Source organism: Vicia villosa, linkage group LG5 (genome assembly GCF_029867415.1).
Source record: "Vicia villosa cultivar HV-30 ecotype Madison, WI linkage group LG5, Vvil1.0, whole genome shotgun sequence".
Lineage (NCBI taxonomy): Eukaryota > Viridiplantae > Streptophyta > Magnoliopsida > Fabales > Fabaceae > Vicia > Vicia villosa.
Genome location: NC_081184.1, coordinates 105,894,261 through 105,913,349, shown reverse-complemented (window position 1 = coordinate 105,913,349; position 19,089 = coordinate 105,894,261). Strand labels below are relative to the sequence as shown.

General features: G+C 33.1%; 1 protein-coding gene across 1 annotated transcript; it reads right to left on the bottom strand.

Moving 5' to 3' along the window:
- Positions 1 to 221: 221 nt before the first annotated feature.
- On the bottom strand, positions 222 to 2,828 carry LOC131601943 (L-ascorbate peroxidase, cytosolic-like). Its single transcript, XM_058873877.1, has 10 exons — positions 2,670 to 2,828; positions 2,346 to 2,476; positions 2,028 to 2,202; positions 1,859 to 1,924; positions 1,495 to 1,543; positions 1,323 to 1,408; positions 1,025 to 1,108; positions 835 to 933; positions 673 to 731; positions 222 to 548 (listed from the first exon to the last, which is right to left on the bottom strand). Exons 2-10 carry the CDS (start codon positions 2,462 to 2,464, stop codon positions 533 to 535), a joined length of 753 nt encoding a protein of 250 aa, XP_058729860.1. The 5' UTR covers positions 2,465 to 2,476; positions 2,670 to 2,828; the 3' UTR covers positions 222 to 532.
- Between the last annotated feature and the right edge of the window lie 16,261 nt (positions 2,829 to 19,089).

Sequence of the window (19,089 nt, the reverse complement as noted above, 5' to 3'; positions counted from 1 at the left end):
CCCCAACATGTTAATAGTTTATTAAAAAAGAGTTAAGTGTTGTTATCTTCTTCCCCAATGATCTAATAAACAATATCTTTCATTGATTTTTACCAATGGATGATGTTTCAAATTTTACTAAATAGATAAATTGACCACTTCACATGAAATTTCAACCGACGAGTTATTAACAGGAAACCACAAAAGCTTTGGATATGTCCCGGAAGTGATATTAAAGAGTATAAAAACCAATTTAGCTGGGCATTACCACTTCACATGAAATTTCAACCGACGAGTTATTAACAGGAAAACACAAAAGCTTTGGATATGTCGCGGAAGTTATTAACAGGAAACCAATTTAGCTGGGCATTACCACTTAACAATGTTATTAAACCGAGGTTCAACAATAGAGAAAACAATCAAACTTCCAAAATACAACCAAAATGCTACCCAACTAAGATGAATCCACATTGAAGATAAGAGCAATTTCTACGAAATTTATGTAAAGATTCAGAGCACAACGCCTCTCTAAACACCAAACAACTTCTATCACTTAGGCTTCAGCAAATCTGCAAGGTAAAAATATATAAATGAATCAATTCCCTAATAGACACAATCCACAACTAAAATAACAAAGGTATACCACCAAGTATGTTCATAAGCTTCAAATTTTAATGATAAGATATGACTTACCCAAGCTCTGAGAGCTTAAGATGTGCTTCGGCATAATCAGCAAAGAAGGCATCTTCGTCCTGCCAACATTGACAGATGAGAATTATTTTAATAGCTTAATAGCAGACATTATAATTTTATACAGAACTTCATTATTAAAAAAGATTGTGGAGATATACATACCGCAGCATATTTCTCAACAAGAGGGCGGAATACAGAGTCAGACAAAAGTGCCTTGTCACTTGGCAACTGAAGAAGGCCATCCTTCTCACCAGTCAACAACTCACTGTACATTTATCAATAATATTGTCAATAGAGATAATTTTAAACTGGATAAAAGGGGACAAGGTTGAAAGAAAAAGTTTCAAAAGACTTGCGTGAAGTATGAGTTGTCAAAAATGAGAGGATTAGAAGTCCATGGTCCCTCAAATCCAGAACGCTCCTTGTGTGCAGCTCCCTACCAATTACATTAAGCATAACCAAAACAGTCAAGACCACACAGCATTGAGAATACATCATTATATATAACATTTACAAAGGTCAGCTTAATTATACAGCTTGTAATATTACCAACCACATCCTGAATTGCACAATCATAATGTACTATATGATTATGCAAATCTTATTAATACAACTATAATACTAGAAGAAAGCTTAAAGTAATGACTTACAATGGTGTGACCACCAGATAGAGCAACAATGTCCTGATCACTAAGCCCCATAGCTTTTCCAAACACATCCCTCAAATGGTCAGAACCTGCAATAATCAAGAACAAATCCTAAGCCAAACAAATACAATAAAACATATGAATTAATTCACATCACAATTATAAAAACACTGACCCTTGGTGGCATCAGGCAAGCGACCCTCTGGAGGTGGCTCAGGCTTGTCCTGATATAAAAAACAAAACAAAAGGACTGATATTAGCTTCCAATAGCTTTATGAATAAAGTAAAAAAGAAAGATAAAGGATACATCATCACTACTGTGTAAAAAGATTCAACCATAATTTGCTTACATAAATATAATAGTATGTTATAAAAGAATAACCACACACTTATCATGTTAAAAAAAAGTATCCACTGATATGAATTCAATCATTATAAAACCAGTAAAGTTAAAAGCAATAATTGATTTATCAATCATGTAAATGAGATTGATAAACATTACAAATGCGATCTCATGTATCAGTAGTGGTCAAACATACCTCCCTACCGGGATGGAAAGGAACTTCAGGTCCACCAGTGACCTCAACAGCAACAACACCGGCCAGCTGTGTTACCATTAAAATAAACCATCAACCATGTAATCACAAAAACTAAACAATCACATAACCTCAAACCTAAAACCAAAGCACACAGAAAAAAATTACCAACCTGGTAGAAATCAGCATAGCTCACAATAGGGAATTGCTCCTTAAGAGGCTCCAAAAGCCTAACAGCGATATCAAGACCGTTGTTAGCACCATGAGCAAGCTCAGCTTGGTGCTTAATGGTTCCGAAAGGACCACCAGTCTTTGTCTTCGAATCAAAAGTACCAGCAGAATGCCATCTACACAAACAAACCATCACAAAAAAATAATCACAACGAAAATCATCAACAAAAAATTACACACAGACTTAATCACAAAAATTACAAAATCAAAATCTCACAAATCGATTATCCTATAAAAATAAGCAGATTATAAAACTTACGCCAAACGGAGAATTAGAGGAGCGCATTTCTTCTCAGCGATGAAACCTCTGAGCTTCCTCTTAGCCTTTTCAATGGCCTTCTGGTAATCGGCACTAACGGTAGGGTAAGATTTTCCCATAGCTTAACGATTCTACATCAAAATCAAACAAAAATTCACAAATCACATAACAGTAACAGATCATCGCGTGTATGAACAAATCGAAGTAAAAACAAGAACAAAACATGGATCTAATCACTAAAAAAACGATTCAAGAAGCGATTCGATTATTCTACAATTACTATAACGAAGAAAAAGCAGAATTAAAATCGAAAGCGATTCGAACCTCGAAATCTAAGAAGAAGAGAGCAACAACGATAAACCCTAGTGACACGAGGAGAGCACGAGCCAAGAGTGAAGAGCGTGTGTTAGAAATGAAGAACACGTAATATAAAGGGGAAGGAAGAAGCGAAAGTTCTAGTAGCTATACTGTTAACCGTTGGATGGTTTGAATCGTACGGTTATTGTTGATTTGAAGAGTCGAAGGTTAAGATGAATATACACGTGTAAGTGACTAAATTCACTGTGTGGTTGATCGTTGGGTAGGTGAGGTAGGTTTCGTGAATGACGAATGAGCGACGGAGAAAAATGGGAAATAATGGAATAAAAAAATACTATTCTGAAAGGTCGTGAGTTTTTTAGATGCGTGAAAACGGGTTTTGTTGCGTGATGAGTTATGACATAGCCCCGTTGTTGACTATAATATTGTAGAATAGATTTCGGAAAAGAAAGTCGTGCATACATCGTCATTTTTATTTTTAAAACCATTAATTAATTATTGATAAATGCCAACTTTATTAGGTATTATTTTTTTAAATGTTAAGTTATTTTAAATATTAAAAATATTATCTTAAAAATGATCTGTTTAATATTTTTTTGGGATTCAATTTTCTAGAACCTTAGAAATTACTATTTTTTAATATAAATTTATCTTTGAAATAATTAATGATAACCTAAAGAATCATGACTCATGATTATCTGGATTTTGTATATAAGCAAAATAAATATAATTATGTATTACAAAAAATATTTAGTTATACTTAATATTTTAAAATTAATTAAAATACTATATAATTTATTTTAAACTTGGTCTAAGTTTCAATTTATATTACGCTATTACTATGCAATGTTCGTCAAACGACCTAATAAATTGACTGTTGGATCTAACTAATGACTTTGAATGATATCTTTAACCAAAAGATAGTTATGTAATTCTGTCTCTTGTCTAACTTATAAGAAAAAATTTACTTTTTAAATTTATTGAATAACTAAATCAAATTCGGTATTCTCCGAACCTTCGTTCCTGAACAAGAGATCGTTTACCGCCCGAGCTCAATTACTTGGTTTGAATAACTCATGTATTTGATTTATATATTGTGGATACATTGGTTATTCAATGTATTTAAAATGCAAACTTTTTTTATGAATAGAAACAGAGAAAATAGTCTAATACTAATACTAATATAAGAAATTAATATACTAACAAAAGTACCTAATTAACCTAATTAAAACAGTTTAACAACCTTATTTTGTACCCTTAAACGTAATTTCAACTAAATAATTATTTTATTATTTAATTAATTCAATCCTCATTATTATTCTAAATTTTTTTACATATTCCAAGCTTTTATAATAAGTTTGTTTGCAATAAAAAACATTTTACGTATTCTAACTAGTAGGAAACCCGTGCTATCGCACGGGTCTGGTCCAGATTTCACATTACATGTATCCAAATATCACTTGTAAAGTTCTTTTATATAAATCCACCATATATATTTAACCAAAATGCAAATAAATTTTAGTCAATGTTAATCCCAAAAACATAATAGTTAACCATGAAAGAGCTAGTAATACAGCTCTTTAAGTAAAAACAATAAACACATGGATTCATATTACACGTATCAATGACTAAATTACTAAATATGACATCATATTTTCAGTTAGATTTCATTAATATATTTATAACTTATAATTTATCAAAATTTAATTGATGTGTTTGGAATATCAAACATAATATAACTTATTTTGCAGTTCATAAATATTCACGTAATTTCAATCAATAACTGATATCTCATAGATATATTCACATCTACCCGTCAATTAATTTTATAACTTCAAATATATAAAACAGTAACAAAAGAAATAGTTAAAAGATAGACATTAAAACGATCCGTCAATCACTGATATCTCATAGATACATTCACATTTACCCGTCAATTCAGATGAGTTAAGAAATCTCAGTTGAATCCAAATGAGTTAATTCTAAAAATTTATTAAACCTATTTGAGATATTAGCCCATTTTCTCAAACGAAAATGTATAACAACTATCGTTAAATGCTTAAGAGTTTCTACATTTAATGTATATTATTATAATATAAAAAATATATAATTTTATAAGTTTAAAAAATATAATTTTAATTAAGAAATTAAACATAGTTAGAGAATAAAATTTATTAAACCTATTTGAGATATTAGCTCATTTTTTCCAAACCTAAAATGTATGACATCTCCCGTCAAATATTAAAAGTTTCTATGTTTGATGAATACTTAAAATATTTAAAAATTAAACAAATAATAAAAAATGTGAATATTTTAATAGAGTAATTAGATCTATGTACAATTATAAAAAAATAGAAATTTAAAACCAATGTATGGTAAATAATATATACTTATTCTCATATATTTAAAATAATCACATTAAGTAGTCTCCATTAAATAGTGTAATAAATATAAAATCTCAAATTTAAAATGCTTTGTAACTTATTCCCGTTTATAAAAACAATCGTAGTTTATTCAATTTATAAAATTGACTATATTAATAAATTTTTATCTTTTATCATTATTTTTTATGATACCATTTATCATTAAATTTTTATCACTACTCATTAACATATTTTTAACATGATTGCAATTATGAAGTTAATTTGAAAAAATTCTGAAAATTTTTAGTTATTGCATAAGTTTTAAAAAATTACAAAATCTCAATTAATTTTGTTTTGTTTTATGAACATTTCTATAAAAGTCTAAATAATTTCAAAATAAATTTTATCTCAAATAAGAATCTAAATAATTACAAAATAATTTTTCATAATAGTTTTATTTATAGTTAATATATTACAAAAATTTTAAAAAGAAAAATAAATTTAATAACAACAACCACTTAAATTTTGAATACTAAAAATTATATGTTTGAACATTAAATTAAAATTTTGAATACTATTTTCATAATACAAAACATATAAATTTGTCACGTATAATGCATATCTTAATTTTGCTAATAGTATAATGACTTTATTCAAGAGAAAGAAAATAATAATGTGAATTTCATTTTTTTTATTTTAAAATAAGAAGTTTTTTATTAATGGTGGTAAATTAAAAAACACAGTATATTTTTATTATCAAATTACGATTAATTTAGTATAAAAAATTAACAATTTTTTAAAGTGGTTTAGTGTTTCAGTGAGAAAAATAAGGAATCACTATAAAAAATGGCATAGTTTCAAGAGAGAGAAAATAATAAAAGTTAATTTTATTTTATTTTCATTTTATAATAAGAATTTATTTTATTAGTGGGATCAGTGGAAAGACACGTACATTTTATTTATTTTTTTTGGATGAAATAAGTGCAGTTTAAATATTTCATTGTCAAATCATAATGATTCGTATAATATATTAACAAAATTAGCAAAAGTTAAAGATTTTCTTGGTATGTATAAAAAGACTAAAGCGACATATAATAAAAAATGGAGAGAATAATTATGAGAAATTATTTAATTTTTAATTTAGTAATAATAATTACATTACATTAAATAATAACTTGACCATTATTATTGTAATTATCATTTAAGAGGAATTATTTAATTTTCAATTTAGTAATAATAATTACATTCAATAATAAAATTTCTTAAAGTCTACATTAAATGATAACTGGAGCATTATTATTGTAATTATCATTTAACTACCTTTAAGATTTAAGAAAATTAAAAATTTGAATGGAAAACTAAAAAAATTGGGTTTTCACTTTTCATCTCCCGTAAAACCTTTCAAATTAATTGCATTAAGCAGTAAAATTTGAGTTTTATAGTTATAATAGATTTCCATTTTTATTGTTTCAAAAATGTTATATAATAAATAAAGGAAAAATTAAAGATAGATAAAATAAATCATTTTGAGAAAAAAAAGTTTTAACATATAAAAATAAGGATTTTGAAAAAATATTAATTAAAATAAAATAAGCATTGTATAGATGTGCTAATATAAACATCAATCAAGCGAAGGTCTAATTATAAACCTTTGATAATATAAGAAAATTAAATAATTTGCTTATATATTTAGAATACAAAATATATAAATATATTACAATGCATTTAGATATTAAGAAACAAATATTGATTAAAAAGGTATACACATATTACAAAAATAAAAAATAAAAAGAGATTAATCATAATTATGGCATAAATTTATTCTATAATTATATCCGTTAATTATAAAAGAAGACTAATTATAATTGAACTGCTATGAAGCAAATCGATTCATCTGTAATAGGTGATCAATGCAATCGATTCATCTGTAATAGGTGATCAATGCAATCCTATAATTTCTACCAAAAAAAAAAAAAAGAAAGAACTGCTATAATTATAATACATCAACATTAAGGTTATTCTCACGTCAAAAAACATGATAAGATAAAATTGAACAGAAAACAAAACTGTAAAGAAACAAAGCAATTTTATTATAAAGAAACACATCTCTCTCTGATTTCATCTTCTTCTCCATGAAAAGAAATAGAACCCAAAAGCTGAATATCACTCAATTACGAACATTGGCATCCAAAAGTGTCGTCGGCTATTCCCTGCAAGAATTGACTCCAATCACAAACCAACATCGACATTCTACAAATTTTTGTCAATTTAGAAGGGATTGGAGTTTCTAATTTATTTAAAACAAACTATAATTTTAATAGGAGTTTTTAATATATTGTAGCACCAAAAAAATGTTTCAGTAGGAAGATACACACAATTGTATCCAAGTTTCAGTAGGAATATACACACAATTGTAAAACAAAAATGTTTATAAATAGATAATCAAATATCATTTCTTAGAACTCAGTTTATCCTTAAAACTCAATTCATGACAAAATTGCAGTAACTTTTACATATGCCAATAAACATAAAGTATTTGTGAACACATATAATTAACTCGTTGTGATGGATAGGAAATTGTGAAGGATAGAAAAACACTTAGAAAGGGGTGTTTGAATAAGTGTAGTTTTAAAACTCTTAAGATAAAAACAATTTGCACAATGATTTTTATCCTGGTTCGTTGTTAACTAAACTACTCCAGTCCACCCCCTTGGAGTGATTTACCTCACCTGAGGATTTAATCCACTAATCACACAAGATTACAATGGTTTTTCACTTAGATAACCTCTAAGTCTTATAGAGTATTCTGATCACAACCTGATCACTCTAGGAACACAATGCTTAGATACCCTTTAAGACTTTCTAGAGAATCCGATCACAACTTGATCTCCTCTAGTTCTTACAAATGAATGTAAACAAATTCTTATAAGAGTTACAATGCTTCTTAATAAGCTATTATCACAACTGTGATTTTTCTCTTAAGTTTAAGCTTAATCTCACTAAGATATTACAACTATAATGGAGTGAGGTTGAAGATGAAGTTTGAGAGCTTTTAGAATTTGACAGCGTTTCTGTAAGTTTGCACAAAGTGTTATCTTCAGCTTCTCATCAGAACTTCTATTTATAGGCGTTTGAGAAGATGACCGTTTGGATCATTTAATGCATTGCGTGATCCGTACAGCATTGCATTTAATGTTTCACTCTTTTGTCAACTACCTCGAGCCTTGCTTTTGCTGTGTCTACTGACGTTGCCTTTAATAGCTTCCAACGTTCCTTTTGTCAGTCAGCGTAGCCTGCCATCTTGTACTTGCTTCTGATCTGATGTTTGTGTAAACAACGTTTGAATATCATCAGAGTCAAACAGCTTGATGCAGAGCATCTTCTTGTCTTCTGACCTCGAAGTGCTTCTAGCGTGATACCATGAGAACTTCAATGCTTCTGCTTCTGATCTCAAGTTCTTCTGATGCTTCAATAGACCATGTTCTGATTCTACTTGACCATCTTCTGATGTCTTACGAGAGCATGTTCTGATGTTGCATACTTGAACCTTCTGAGTCAGTGCTTCTTGCGCTGATTTTGTGCATACTCTTTATATATTTCTTAAAATGGAAATTGCATAGAATTAGAGTACCACATTATCTCATACAAAATTCATATACATTGTTATCATCAAAACTAAGAATATTGATCAGAATAAATCTTGTTCTAACAATCTCCCCCTTTTTGATGATGACAAAAACATATATAAATGATATGAATTTGCAATCAGAATATCAGACGGCTAAGGACAATTACACAGTTATAGCATAAGCATATAAACATAGTGTGTGAATATGTCTCCCCCTGAGATTAACAATCTCCCCCTGAGATAAATAATTCCCCCCCTGAAATAAATACCGGAAGAAATTTATAAATAAAGGACTTCCCTGAGTATTTTCCATTTCAGTTGAGACGATCACATATGCTTAGAACTTCAGAACATTCAGAGCTTCTGCTTCTTGCTTCCATAGGACAGCTTCAGAGCTTTGAATTTCTTCTTGAATCATTGCATGCTAGCTTGTATCAGAACATTGTTGAATGTACCAGAGCATCATCAGAGTATCTCTACGTCCTGAAATGTTTCAGAACAAACTAGACGACAAAAGTCAGAGCATGAATGAATCAGAACATAAAATATGTATCAGAGCACATAGTATGTGTTAGAGCACAAAACAAATTGTATCAGAACACATAAAATGCATCAGAACATAAAATATGTATCAGAGCATATAAAAAATGTATCAGAACATATAAGGAGTAAGAATGTGTTAGAGCATATTCTATCACAAGAATATCAGAACATTCTTCCTTCTTGCTTCTGATCTTGAAGCTTCACAGCACTCAGCTTGCTTCAATTTCCATGAGCTAGTTTCTATATAGAATTGCTTTTCCTCATGTCTTTGCTTCTCATGTTGAGCTTTTTAGAATGTCTTCAATCCTACAAAACACTCAAAGACAGAGAACTTGCAAATTCTGTTAGAAATGTGGAGACTTACTTCCAGCAACTGATAATATAAATCAGATCATTTATCATATTTTCTCCCCCTTTTTGTCATAACATCAAAAAGCAAAAAAGATTCAGATGAAAAACAAACAATATGAGAGAAAAGAAGATAATTTTCATTGATTTAATCAGAAGAATTATCAGAAGATACAAAAGGAGATGCAAGAAGACAGATGCAAGAACAAGGAGACTACTAAGACACAAAAAGACTACGACTAGCCTAGCTTAGACATAATCTTGGCCAGCATGTCATGAATCCCAGCAGTGCTTTCATTCTGCTTCTTCATGAAGTCTCTGAACTCTTCATGTGCTACATCATGCTTATCCAAGCGAGAAGCAAGAACTTCTTGATTCTGTTGAAGAGCCTTGATAGCGTTCACTAGAGTAAAGGGTTCAGCAGAAGAAGATGTACTACTATCATTCAGAAGGATAGCATTACTAGCAACAGCATCTAAAGTGAGAATATCATTTTCAGCAGGGTGATTCTCAGCATCTTCCATCTCAACATCTGAGTCTGACTCAGAAACAACTTTAGCATATTCTGGATCAGGGATCTCAGAATCTTCATTCTCCAAAGCTTGAAGAATCTCAGCCAGATTCTTTGGAGGAATGGGAGCAGCAACTTCTGAAGGGTAGACAACTTCAGGAATAACCATATTTGGTGCTTCCTCAGAAGGATTCATCCTTAACCAGTTGAATAACCATTTGAAGTCTCCAGTCAGAACCGAATAATGAGGCTTCCAAACAACCATAGTCAGACATGGTTCATCTTCCAATTCATCAGTGAACTTCTTCTCCTCAAGAGGTTTCCTGTTTCTGATTTGATGATAATACTTGCCATCATCAAGATCCAAATAGTAACCAGAAGATCCAGATGCTTCAGCAACACATCTCCTCTGGATGTTCAGTGCATCATTCCAAAACTCCCTTCTGAAACGATTCCATAGCCTTCGAGTAGCAACATGATCCAACTTGGAGTCATAAGCAGCTCTCAGAACTTCCATTCTCTTGCTGAACTTTATGTTGAATAGAGCAAGATCAATGGGAATGGTAGGTTCAGGAGGGTTAAAAGTGAAGCAGTAGTCAGGGTAAAAAAGAGAGTGGGGGTTGGATTCTCTGTCAGGTAAGGAAAGGGTTAAAAAAGGTGGAGATTCTGTGGTGAGGGTAGATGAAGAGGGGATATCAGAAGGTGTTGGGGGACAAACATTTAGTGGTTGGGGATTAAGAATAACAGGAGAAGGAGGTGGTTGGATAATATCTGGGATGGTGAGTGTATTTTGAGGTTTAGGAGAAGGAGGCTTTGGCTTAGAGGAACTGCCAGCTCTTAAAGCACGGAAAGTATCCCTGATGCGCTTCTCTCGATATTCCTTGGAATTTACTTTGAGAGGATCATAGGTAATCTTCCGCTTCTTAGCTTGCTTAGCTTCTTTTTCTAAAGATTTTCTATTCAAACTTGCTTCTTTCTTCTTCTGTTCCTTCTGCTGCAGCTCAGCCAAAGAAGGAAGCACTCTTCCTCGAATTCATGCAGGATCAACAGAAGATTGAGCTATTACAGAATTTTTCAAATACCGTTTAACAGCCTTGTTAAGCTCTTCTTTGAACAAGGAAGCGAAGCCTTCAACAGGAACCCTTCTGGTCAGAATATCTGGAAATATTCTTGGAACAGAAGTTACCTTCTCAATAAGACGCATCCTTTATAGATCAAAGCCATTCATAACATATCCTTGAATGACACCAAAGAACCTGGATGTTCCAATAGTTCTTAGAGGATCCAACAAGTCACTTTCTATCAGAATGTCTGAAATCATTCTGGCGAAGGGAATAGCATTCTTCTTGAAGTTTGGAAACTTCTTGCGTTCTTCATCTCGTGATTCTTCAATACTTGCTTTCAAATTCTGAAATAGAATGTGTGAGATGTTAACTTCAATCCCTCTTCCAATGCAGAAAAGAGCATACTTATGATCCGGATTGATATATGTTGAGGTAAAAGATCTCTTTCTATGATAGAGAGATCCTAGAATAATCTCAGCCCAAACTTTGTAGAACGGCTTCAACAAACCAGTTTGACGAGATGCAATACCAGAAGCATTAGATATTTATCTCTCAACTGTTATCCAGTTCAGTTGAAAGAATGGAGCATGTCTTCAATGGAGCATAACCATACTTGCGAAAAACAAGATGAGCAGAAGGCATTTCTTCTTTACTTGAGGAACTTGATGAAGAAAGCATGGAGATATATTGAAGATTCGGTTACAAACTAGGGTTTATGCAGAAAAAGAAAGAAAAATAGAAAGAGAGAGATGAATGAAGAGAGAGAATGTAAAAAGACTGAAATGAATCTGAGATGAGTATATAAAGGGACGGATTTGAAATGAAATGCAGTATGTGTTTGAATGAATATGATTACAGAAAACATGGAATCAAATGCATTTAATGAGAAATGACGTTAGGAGAGATAAAGTGAAAAATGAAATGATTTGCACAGTTACCTAAGGCGGCGTCTCCTCAACTGTACGCATGCTTGTCCAAAAAGAGTGAACACGTGTTCATTTTCTGGAAAGCTGGTGACAGCTGTTTTGCTTCAAAGGAACTTCTGAATCAACTTAGATAATGAAACGTCAGAGATGACTAAATTAGAACTTCTAATTGATCACCATCAGAACTTCTTATAAGAAGATAATCACAAGGTCATTTCAGAACTAATCCATACATTAGAACTTCTCATCTTCTCATTCTGGGCATAAATCCATACTAATATTCTTCAGAATGAACTTAAACCTATCTTCAGCAAGGGGTTTTGTAAAGATATCAGCCCATTGATGGTCTGTATCCACAAAGTTTAAAGAAAGAACACCCTTCTGAACATAGTCCCTAATAAAATGATGTTTAATCTCAATATGTTTAGCTCTGGAATGTAAGATAGGATTCTTAGATAAACATATAGCAGAAGTATTATCACAGAAGATGGGAATGTTACTCTTATATATCTGATAATCTTCTAACTGACTTTTCATCCAGAGCATTTGTGTGCTACAACCAGCAGCAACAACATATTCTGCTTCTGTTGTTGAGAGGGCAATGGTAGCTTGCTTCTTGCTGTACCAGGAGATCAGGTGACTTCCAAGAAATTGACAACTTCCAGAAGTGCTTTTCCTTTCAACTCTATCTCCAGCATAGTCAGCATCACAAAATCCTACTAAGTTGTACTCTTTAGATCTTCTGTAGACTAAACCAACATTAGTAGTACCTTTCAGATACCTCAGAATTCTCTTAACAGCTGTTAAGTGAGATTCTCTAGGATCTGGTTGGAATCTTGCACACAAACAAACACTGAATAAAATATCAGGTCTAGAAGCAGTTAAATATAGAAGAGATCCAATCATACCTCTGTACAACTTCTGATCTACCTTTTTACTTACCTCATCCTTACCTAGAACACACGTTGGATGCATAAGAGTTTTGGCTTCTTTGCTTTCAGAAAGATTAAACTTCTTCAGAAGTTCTTTCACATACTTCGTTTGATGAACATATGTTCCATCAGAAGTTTGATTGATTTGAATCCCAAGGAAGTACTTGAGTTCTCCCACCATACTCATCTCGAACTCAGCCTGCATAGACTTAGCAAACTCCTTTCCAAGTGTAGCATTAGATGTTCCAAAGATAATATCATCAACATAAAATTGACAAATTAAAATATCTTTCTTAAATGTTTTACAGAAGAGAGTAGTATCCACTTGTCCTCTAGTGAAACCATTGTTCAGAAGGAAAGAACTTAATCTTTCATACCAAGCTCTAAGAGCTTGCTTCAATCCATACAATGATTTCTTTAATTTGAAAACATGTTCTGGAGACTTAGAGTCTTCAAAACCAGGAGGTTGGTGGACATAGACTTCCTCATCTATGTAACCATTTAAGAAGGCACTCTTAACATCCATCTGATATAGAGTGATGTTGTGTTGAGTGACAAAAGAAATCAATAAACGAATAGATTCTAACCTGGCCACTGGTGCAAAGGTTTCTGTATAGTCAATACCTTCTTGCTGACTATAACCCTGAGCCACCAGTCTGGCTTTGTTTCTTACCACTTCTCCCTTCTCGCTTAGTTTGTTTCTGAAAACTCACTTTGTACCAATGATGTTAAATCCTTTGGTCTAGGAACAAGATCCCATACATCATTCCTTGTAAACTGATTTAGTTCCTCTTGCATGGCAATTATCCAGTCTGCATCTTCTAGAGCTTGATCAATAGAAGTTGGCTCGATCAAAGAAACAAGACCTAATTGACATTCTGCATTGTTCTTAAGGAATGCTCTTGTTCTGATAGGATCATCCTTCTTTCCAAGAATGACATCTTCTGAGTGAGCAGAGGTGAGTCTAGAAGATCTTCTGACTGTTGGCTCTTCAGAAATTCTGAGATTCTCTAAAGACGCAGCAACTTGATCTTCTAATCCTTTACTTCTGAGATTTTCAGCTTCTGAAACTTTGCTTCTTGGTTCTTTAGCTTCTGATATATCGATATCTATATCTGCAAAATTCTCAAACTGCTTTGGCTTTTCAAGACCAAGCTTATCATCAAATCTGATATTGATTGATTCTTCTACAATCGATGTTTCAGTATTGTATACTCTGTAGCCTTTATAGCGTTCAGAATATCCAAGAAGGAAACATTTCTGTGCCTTAGAATCAAACTTACCAAGATGATCTTTAGTATTCAGAATGAAACAAACACATCCAAAAGGATAAAAATATGAAATGTTGGGCTTTCTGTTCTTCCACAATTCATAAGGAGTCTTATTTAGAATAGGTCTTATAGAGATTCTATTCTGAATATAACATGCAGTATTTATTGCTTCTGCCCAGAAGTGCTTAGCCATATTGGTTTCATTGATCATGGTTCTGGCCATTTCTTGTAGAGTCCTATTCTTTCGTTCTACAACTCCATTTTGTTGTGGAGTTCTAGGACAAGAAAAATCATGGGCAATACCATTTTCTTTGAAGAACTCCTCAAAGAATCTGTTCTCAAATTCACCACCATGATCACTTTTGACATTTATGATTTTACACTCCTTCTCAGATTGGATCTGAGTGCAGAATTCAAAGAACACTGAATGAGACTCATCCTTGTGTTTTAAGAACTTTACCCATGTCCAGCGGCTATAATCATCTACGATGACTAATCCATATTTCTTCCCTCTGACAGATGCTGTTTTGACTGGGCCAAACAGATCAATGTGCAGAAGTTCTAGCGGCCTAGAGGAAGAAACAACATTCTTATACTTGAATGCAGGTCTGGAGAGCTTGCCCTTTTGACATGCTTCGCAAAGAGCATCTGATTTGTATTTCAGATTAGGGAGTCCTCTGACCAGATTTAGTTTGTTAATCTAAGAAATCTTTCTCAAACTAGCATGTCCTAATCTTCTGTGCCAGACCCATTGCTCTTCGGAAACAGACATAAGACAAGTCACCTGCTGCTTCTCAAGATCAAAAAGATCAATCTTATAAATGTTGTTCTTTCTCTTGCCTGTAAATAGGATTGAGCCATCCTTCTGACTTACAGCCTTGCAAGACTTTTGATTGAAGATTATGTCATAACCATTGTCACTTAATTGACTTATGGACAATAAGTTATGCGCTAATCCTTCTACAAGAAATACATTAGATATGGAAGGAGAGTTACCAGTACTTATGGTTCCAGAGCCAATTATCTTGCCCTTCTGATCTCCTCCAAACTTGACTTCTCTACCAGACTTAAGCACCAGATCTTGGAACATCGACCTTCTTCCCGTCATGTGTCGCGAGCACCCAGAGTCCATGTACCATGACATGTTGTGCTTTGTCTTCTTTGCTGCCAAGGATATCTGCAACAGAAATTATCTTCTCCTTAGGTACCCACAACTTCTTGGGTCCTTTCTTGTTAGTTTTCCTCAAGTTCTGATTGAACTTGGGTTTAGCATAATAAATAACAGGAGGTACAGTATGATATTCTTTAGGTTTAGCAGCATGATATTTTCTAGGTTGTGTCACATGCTTCTTAGTGTGTGTAGCATGAAAGCTTTTGGCATGTGAAGTGAGCCTAATATCATGTGAGTGGCCATATTTGAACTGATCATACAATGGCTTGTATGTGATTTTCATATCATCTACAGGTTCAAATTTGTGTGGGGTATCACCCTCATAGCCAACGCCAATCCTTTTGTTTCCAGAAACACCATATATCATAGAAGCAAGATGACTTCTGCCAATACTTCTAGATAAGAACTTTCTGAAGCTCGAGTCATATTCTTTCAAAATATGATTGAGACTTGGAATGAATTTGTCTGAGTCAGAAGGAGATCCAATATCTTTGGATAATTTTAAAACTTTTTCCTTCAGTTCAAAATTTTCCACTTTCAGCTTCTTAGTTTCAGAATCAAATAGCTTTTTCAGCTTTTTGTATTTGATACTAAGATGAGCCTTGAGTTCCAGAAGTTCTGTTAAACTGAAAACTAACTCTTCTCTACATAGTTCAGAAAATACCTCTTCAGAATCTGATTCTGATGTAGATTCCGATCCATCATCAACTGTGGCCATAAGTGCAATGTTTGCCTGCTCGCCTTCAGAGTCTGATTCTGATTCTGAATCTGAATCATCCCATGTTGCCACAAGACCTTTCTTCTTATGAAACTTCTTCTTGGGATTCTCCTTATGAAGTTTTGGACACTCATTCTTGTAGTGACCAGACTCATTGCATTCATAGCATGTGACCTTCTTCTTGCCAGATCTTCTGCTTCCAGAAGATTCTCCACGTTCAGGCTTCTTAGAACTTTTAAAGTTCTTGAACTTCCTATGCTTGCTCTTCCAGAGTTGGTTTACCCTTCTGGAGATCATGGACAATTCATCTTCTTCTCCTGATTCCGATTCTTGAGAATCTTCTTCTTCAGCCTGAAAAGCGTTAGTGCATTTTTTATAATTAGATTTTAATGCAATAGACTTACCTTTCTTCTGAGGTTCATTAGCATCCAGCTCAATTTCATGACTCCTCAGGGCACTGATCAATTCTTCAAGAGAGACTTCATTGAGATTCTTGGCAATCTTGAAAGCAGTCACCATAGGTGTCATACCCCAAATTTGTCCTACCCTTTAATTTCTAACTGGCTTAGGCTTTTGAATCACATGCATACCTCCATTAGGACATTAACATGACTTTGCATTCATTCATTAAATAAAGCATATAAAAGCATGGGATCAAAGGTCATAAAACAAGTTGAGGTTTCACTTAGGTCTTTGCAAGGTTATTTATCTCCTCAAGGATCGAGTCTATGATTAGTTCAGATCTTGAGAGGCACTTGATGAGAGGAATTCTATTCACATGGAATGTTTTGGCCTAGGGTTCATTTCCCTAGGCATTTGGTGGTCTCGACATGCTTAAGAATGTCTTGCAAGTCAATTAAGGATGTTATTGATTTATTGAGAAAAAGACATGTGGAGATTATTTGCAAGGTTGTTGACTATATCAAGCAAAGTTGACCTTTTGACTAAATTCATGATGATTCATATCTTTGGTTACTATTCCACTTGGATTGCTTCACTAAGTTTGCAAAGATGGAAATCTAAGAAAGTATATGTTTTGAATTTAAAATTCAAATGAGTATGAGAGAAGATGCAAGAATCATATACTACTTAAAGTACAAGAGTGAAGTCATGTATTCAAATCCATTACAAGGACAAGGAAAAGTCAAGGTTTATTTGAAAAAGTCAACATTCAAATCAAAAGTCAACACTCCACTATTCTAAGGTTCAAAGGTCAAATTACATTTCCAAAGTCCAATCCATTACAAAGCCTTACAACAAGGATTACAAAAAAAAAAAGATAAAATGCTACAGTTGACTTTTGGTCAACTGTTGACCATTGACTTTGGAGCTGTTGACTAGACTTTGGGCAGTAGTTGACCAACGGTTTCCAACAGGTTCTTCAGGCTTCATAGGCATCCATCTTCAAGTAATTTCTTTGGTATTAACCCTCCAAGCCTCCTTGAGATAAACATTAGTTATCACACTAATGGTGAAACCTGCAACATATCATTATAAAATTCAGAAACTTGTATTCAACATGTTCATACATTCAAACCAAAAGCCATACACACAGGACATAGACATTCAGGTTCAAACATTATCCTATTCAAACCATACTCAAGCTAATTTCAAACAACACCACTTTCACCCTTTTAACCCATTCAAACTAACCTAACATCCATCAATCACTAATACAAAACAGGTTCAGAACTAAGCCTAAAACAATCATACACCAAATAAGCATAGCAAATCATCATTCATCATAATCATACACATCCCATTTAATTCATGAAACAAATACCAAATACCCTACATACATCATTATGTTCGAGCCATATCAACATTTGAACTCCCCAGTGTACATACATCGCATACATGTTCATTCAATACAAATTCTTGGCATACACGTACTACCAATGCATATACATTCCATTCAATAACCCAGTTCCCTACATATGTATACATCCGATGTCAAAATCACAAAACCAAAGTTAAAGTGCTGAACCAAATAGAAAAATGCAGCATTCAGAATAAACCGAAATTGCTTCCTAACTGTCAAAAACCTTACTTCAAAAAGCCACTGCATTCCCTTCATCCTGCGTCAATCAACGACACAAAACCATACCGCTTATTCAAAATCACCTGCACAATAGAGACACAAAATCACGCAGCCTATATACTAACTCATACTCACATCTAAAGTTCAGTTCAGAAAGAAGACATCTACACCAGCTAACGGTTAAAACCAGTCCCATATGCATCAGACCTGAACCCTGCATCACAAACCCTATACCAGCTCTGCATAACCGATTTTGGAAACAAGAAAATTATCACCAAAGGAAAACAGTCCTGCACCTTACTAATGCATTCAAATTGCAGCCATACTATCACATAAACTCCCACTTCCCGATCCCCAAATTTTCTATCAATTACTAACTAACAGTCTAACTGTTTTCATACTAACTTCCCAACTTCACTGACCCAACAGCAAACAAACTCAACTAACAGAATTCATAACTAACTTTGACCTCATTAACCATCTCCTAACAGAACTGCCAAAACCAACTCCCAACAGAACATAACAGAAAAATACAGTTTGTGATTAGCCTATTAGTTAACTCAGTTTCAACCACCTAACGGAATCTCTAACAAACTTTCTAACCACCTGTAACAGAATCTAACAGACTTAAATAAACATCTAACCGAATCGGTTATGGGTCCCCAACCATCACTAACTGATTCTATAACAGAAAACCAACAGAAAATAAGAGAACTGGAACTAACCTGGAATCTTCTCTATAAAATCAGAACCATCACGCTTCAGAGTTGGTCTTCACCATTTTTTCTGAACTTCCACCACTCTTATCATCATCACTTTCACAATCTTCTTCACCTCATCACCATCTCTTTCACCCTCTGAACAATCTTCTTCCCCAATCTTCGTCTATCTTCATTCATTCAATCACCAA

Bases quoted from the DNA above. Each gene is read 5' to 3' on its own strand.
- LOC131601943 (XM_058873877.1), bottom strand. From the start codon at position 2,464: ATGGGAAAATCTTACCCTACCGTTAGTGCCGATTACCAGAAGGCCATT. The intron at 1,925-2,027 runs GTTGGTAATTTT...ATGGTAACACAG, and splicing joins GCTATGCTGATTTCTACCAG to CTGGCCGGTGTTGTTGCTGT. The intron at 934-1,024 runs GTCTTTTGAAAC...ATGTACAGTGAG, and splicing joins ACAACTCATACTTCACGCAA to TTGTTGACTGGTGAGAAGGA.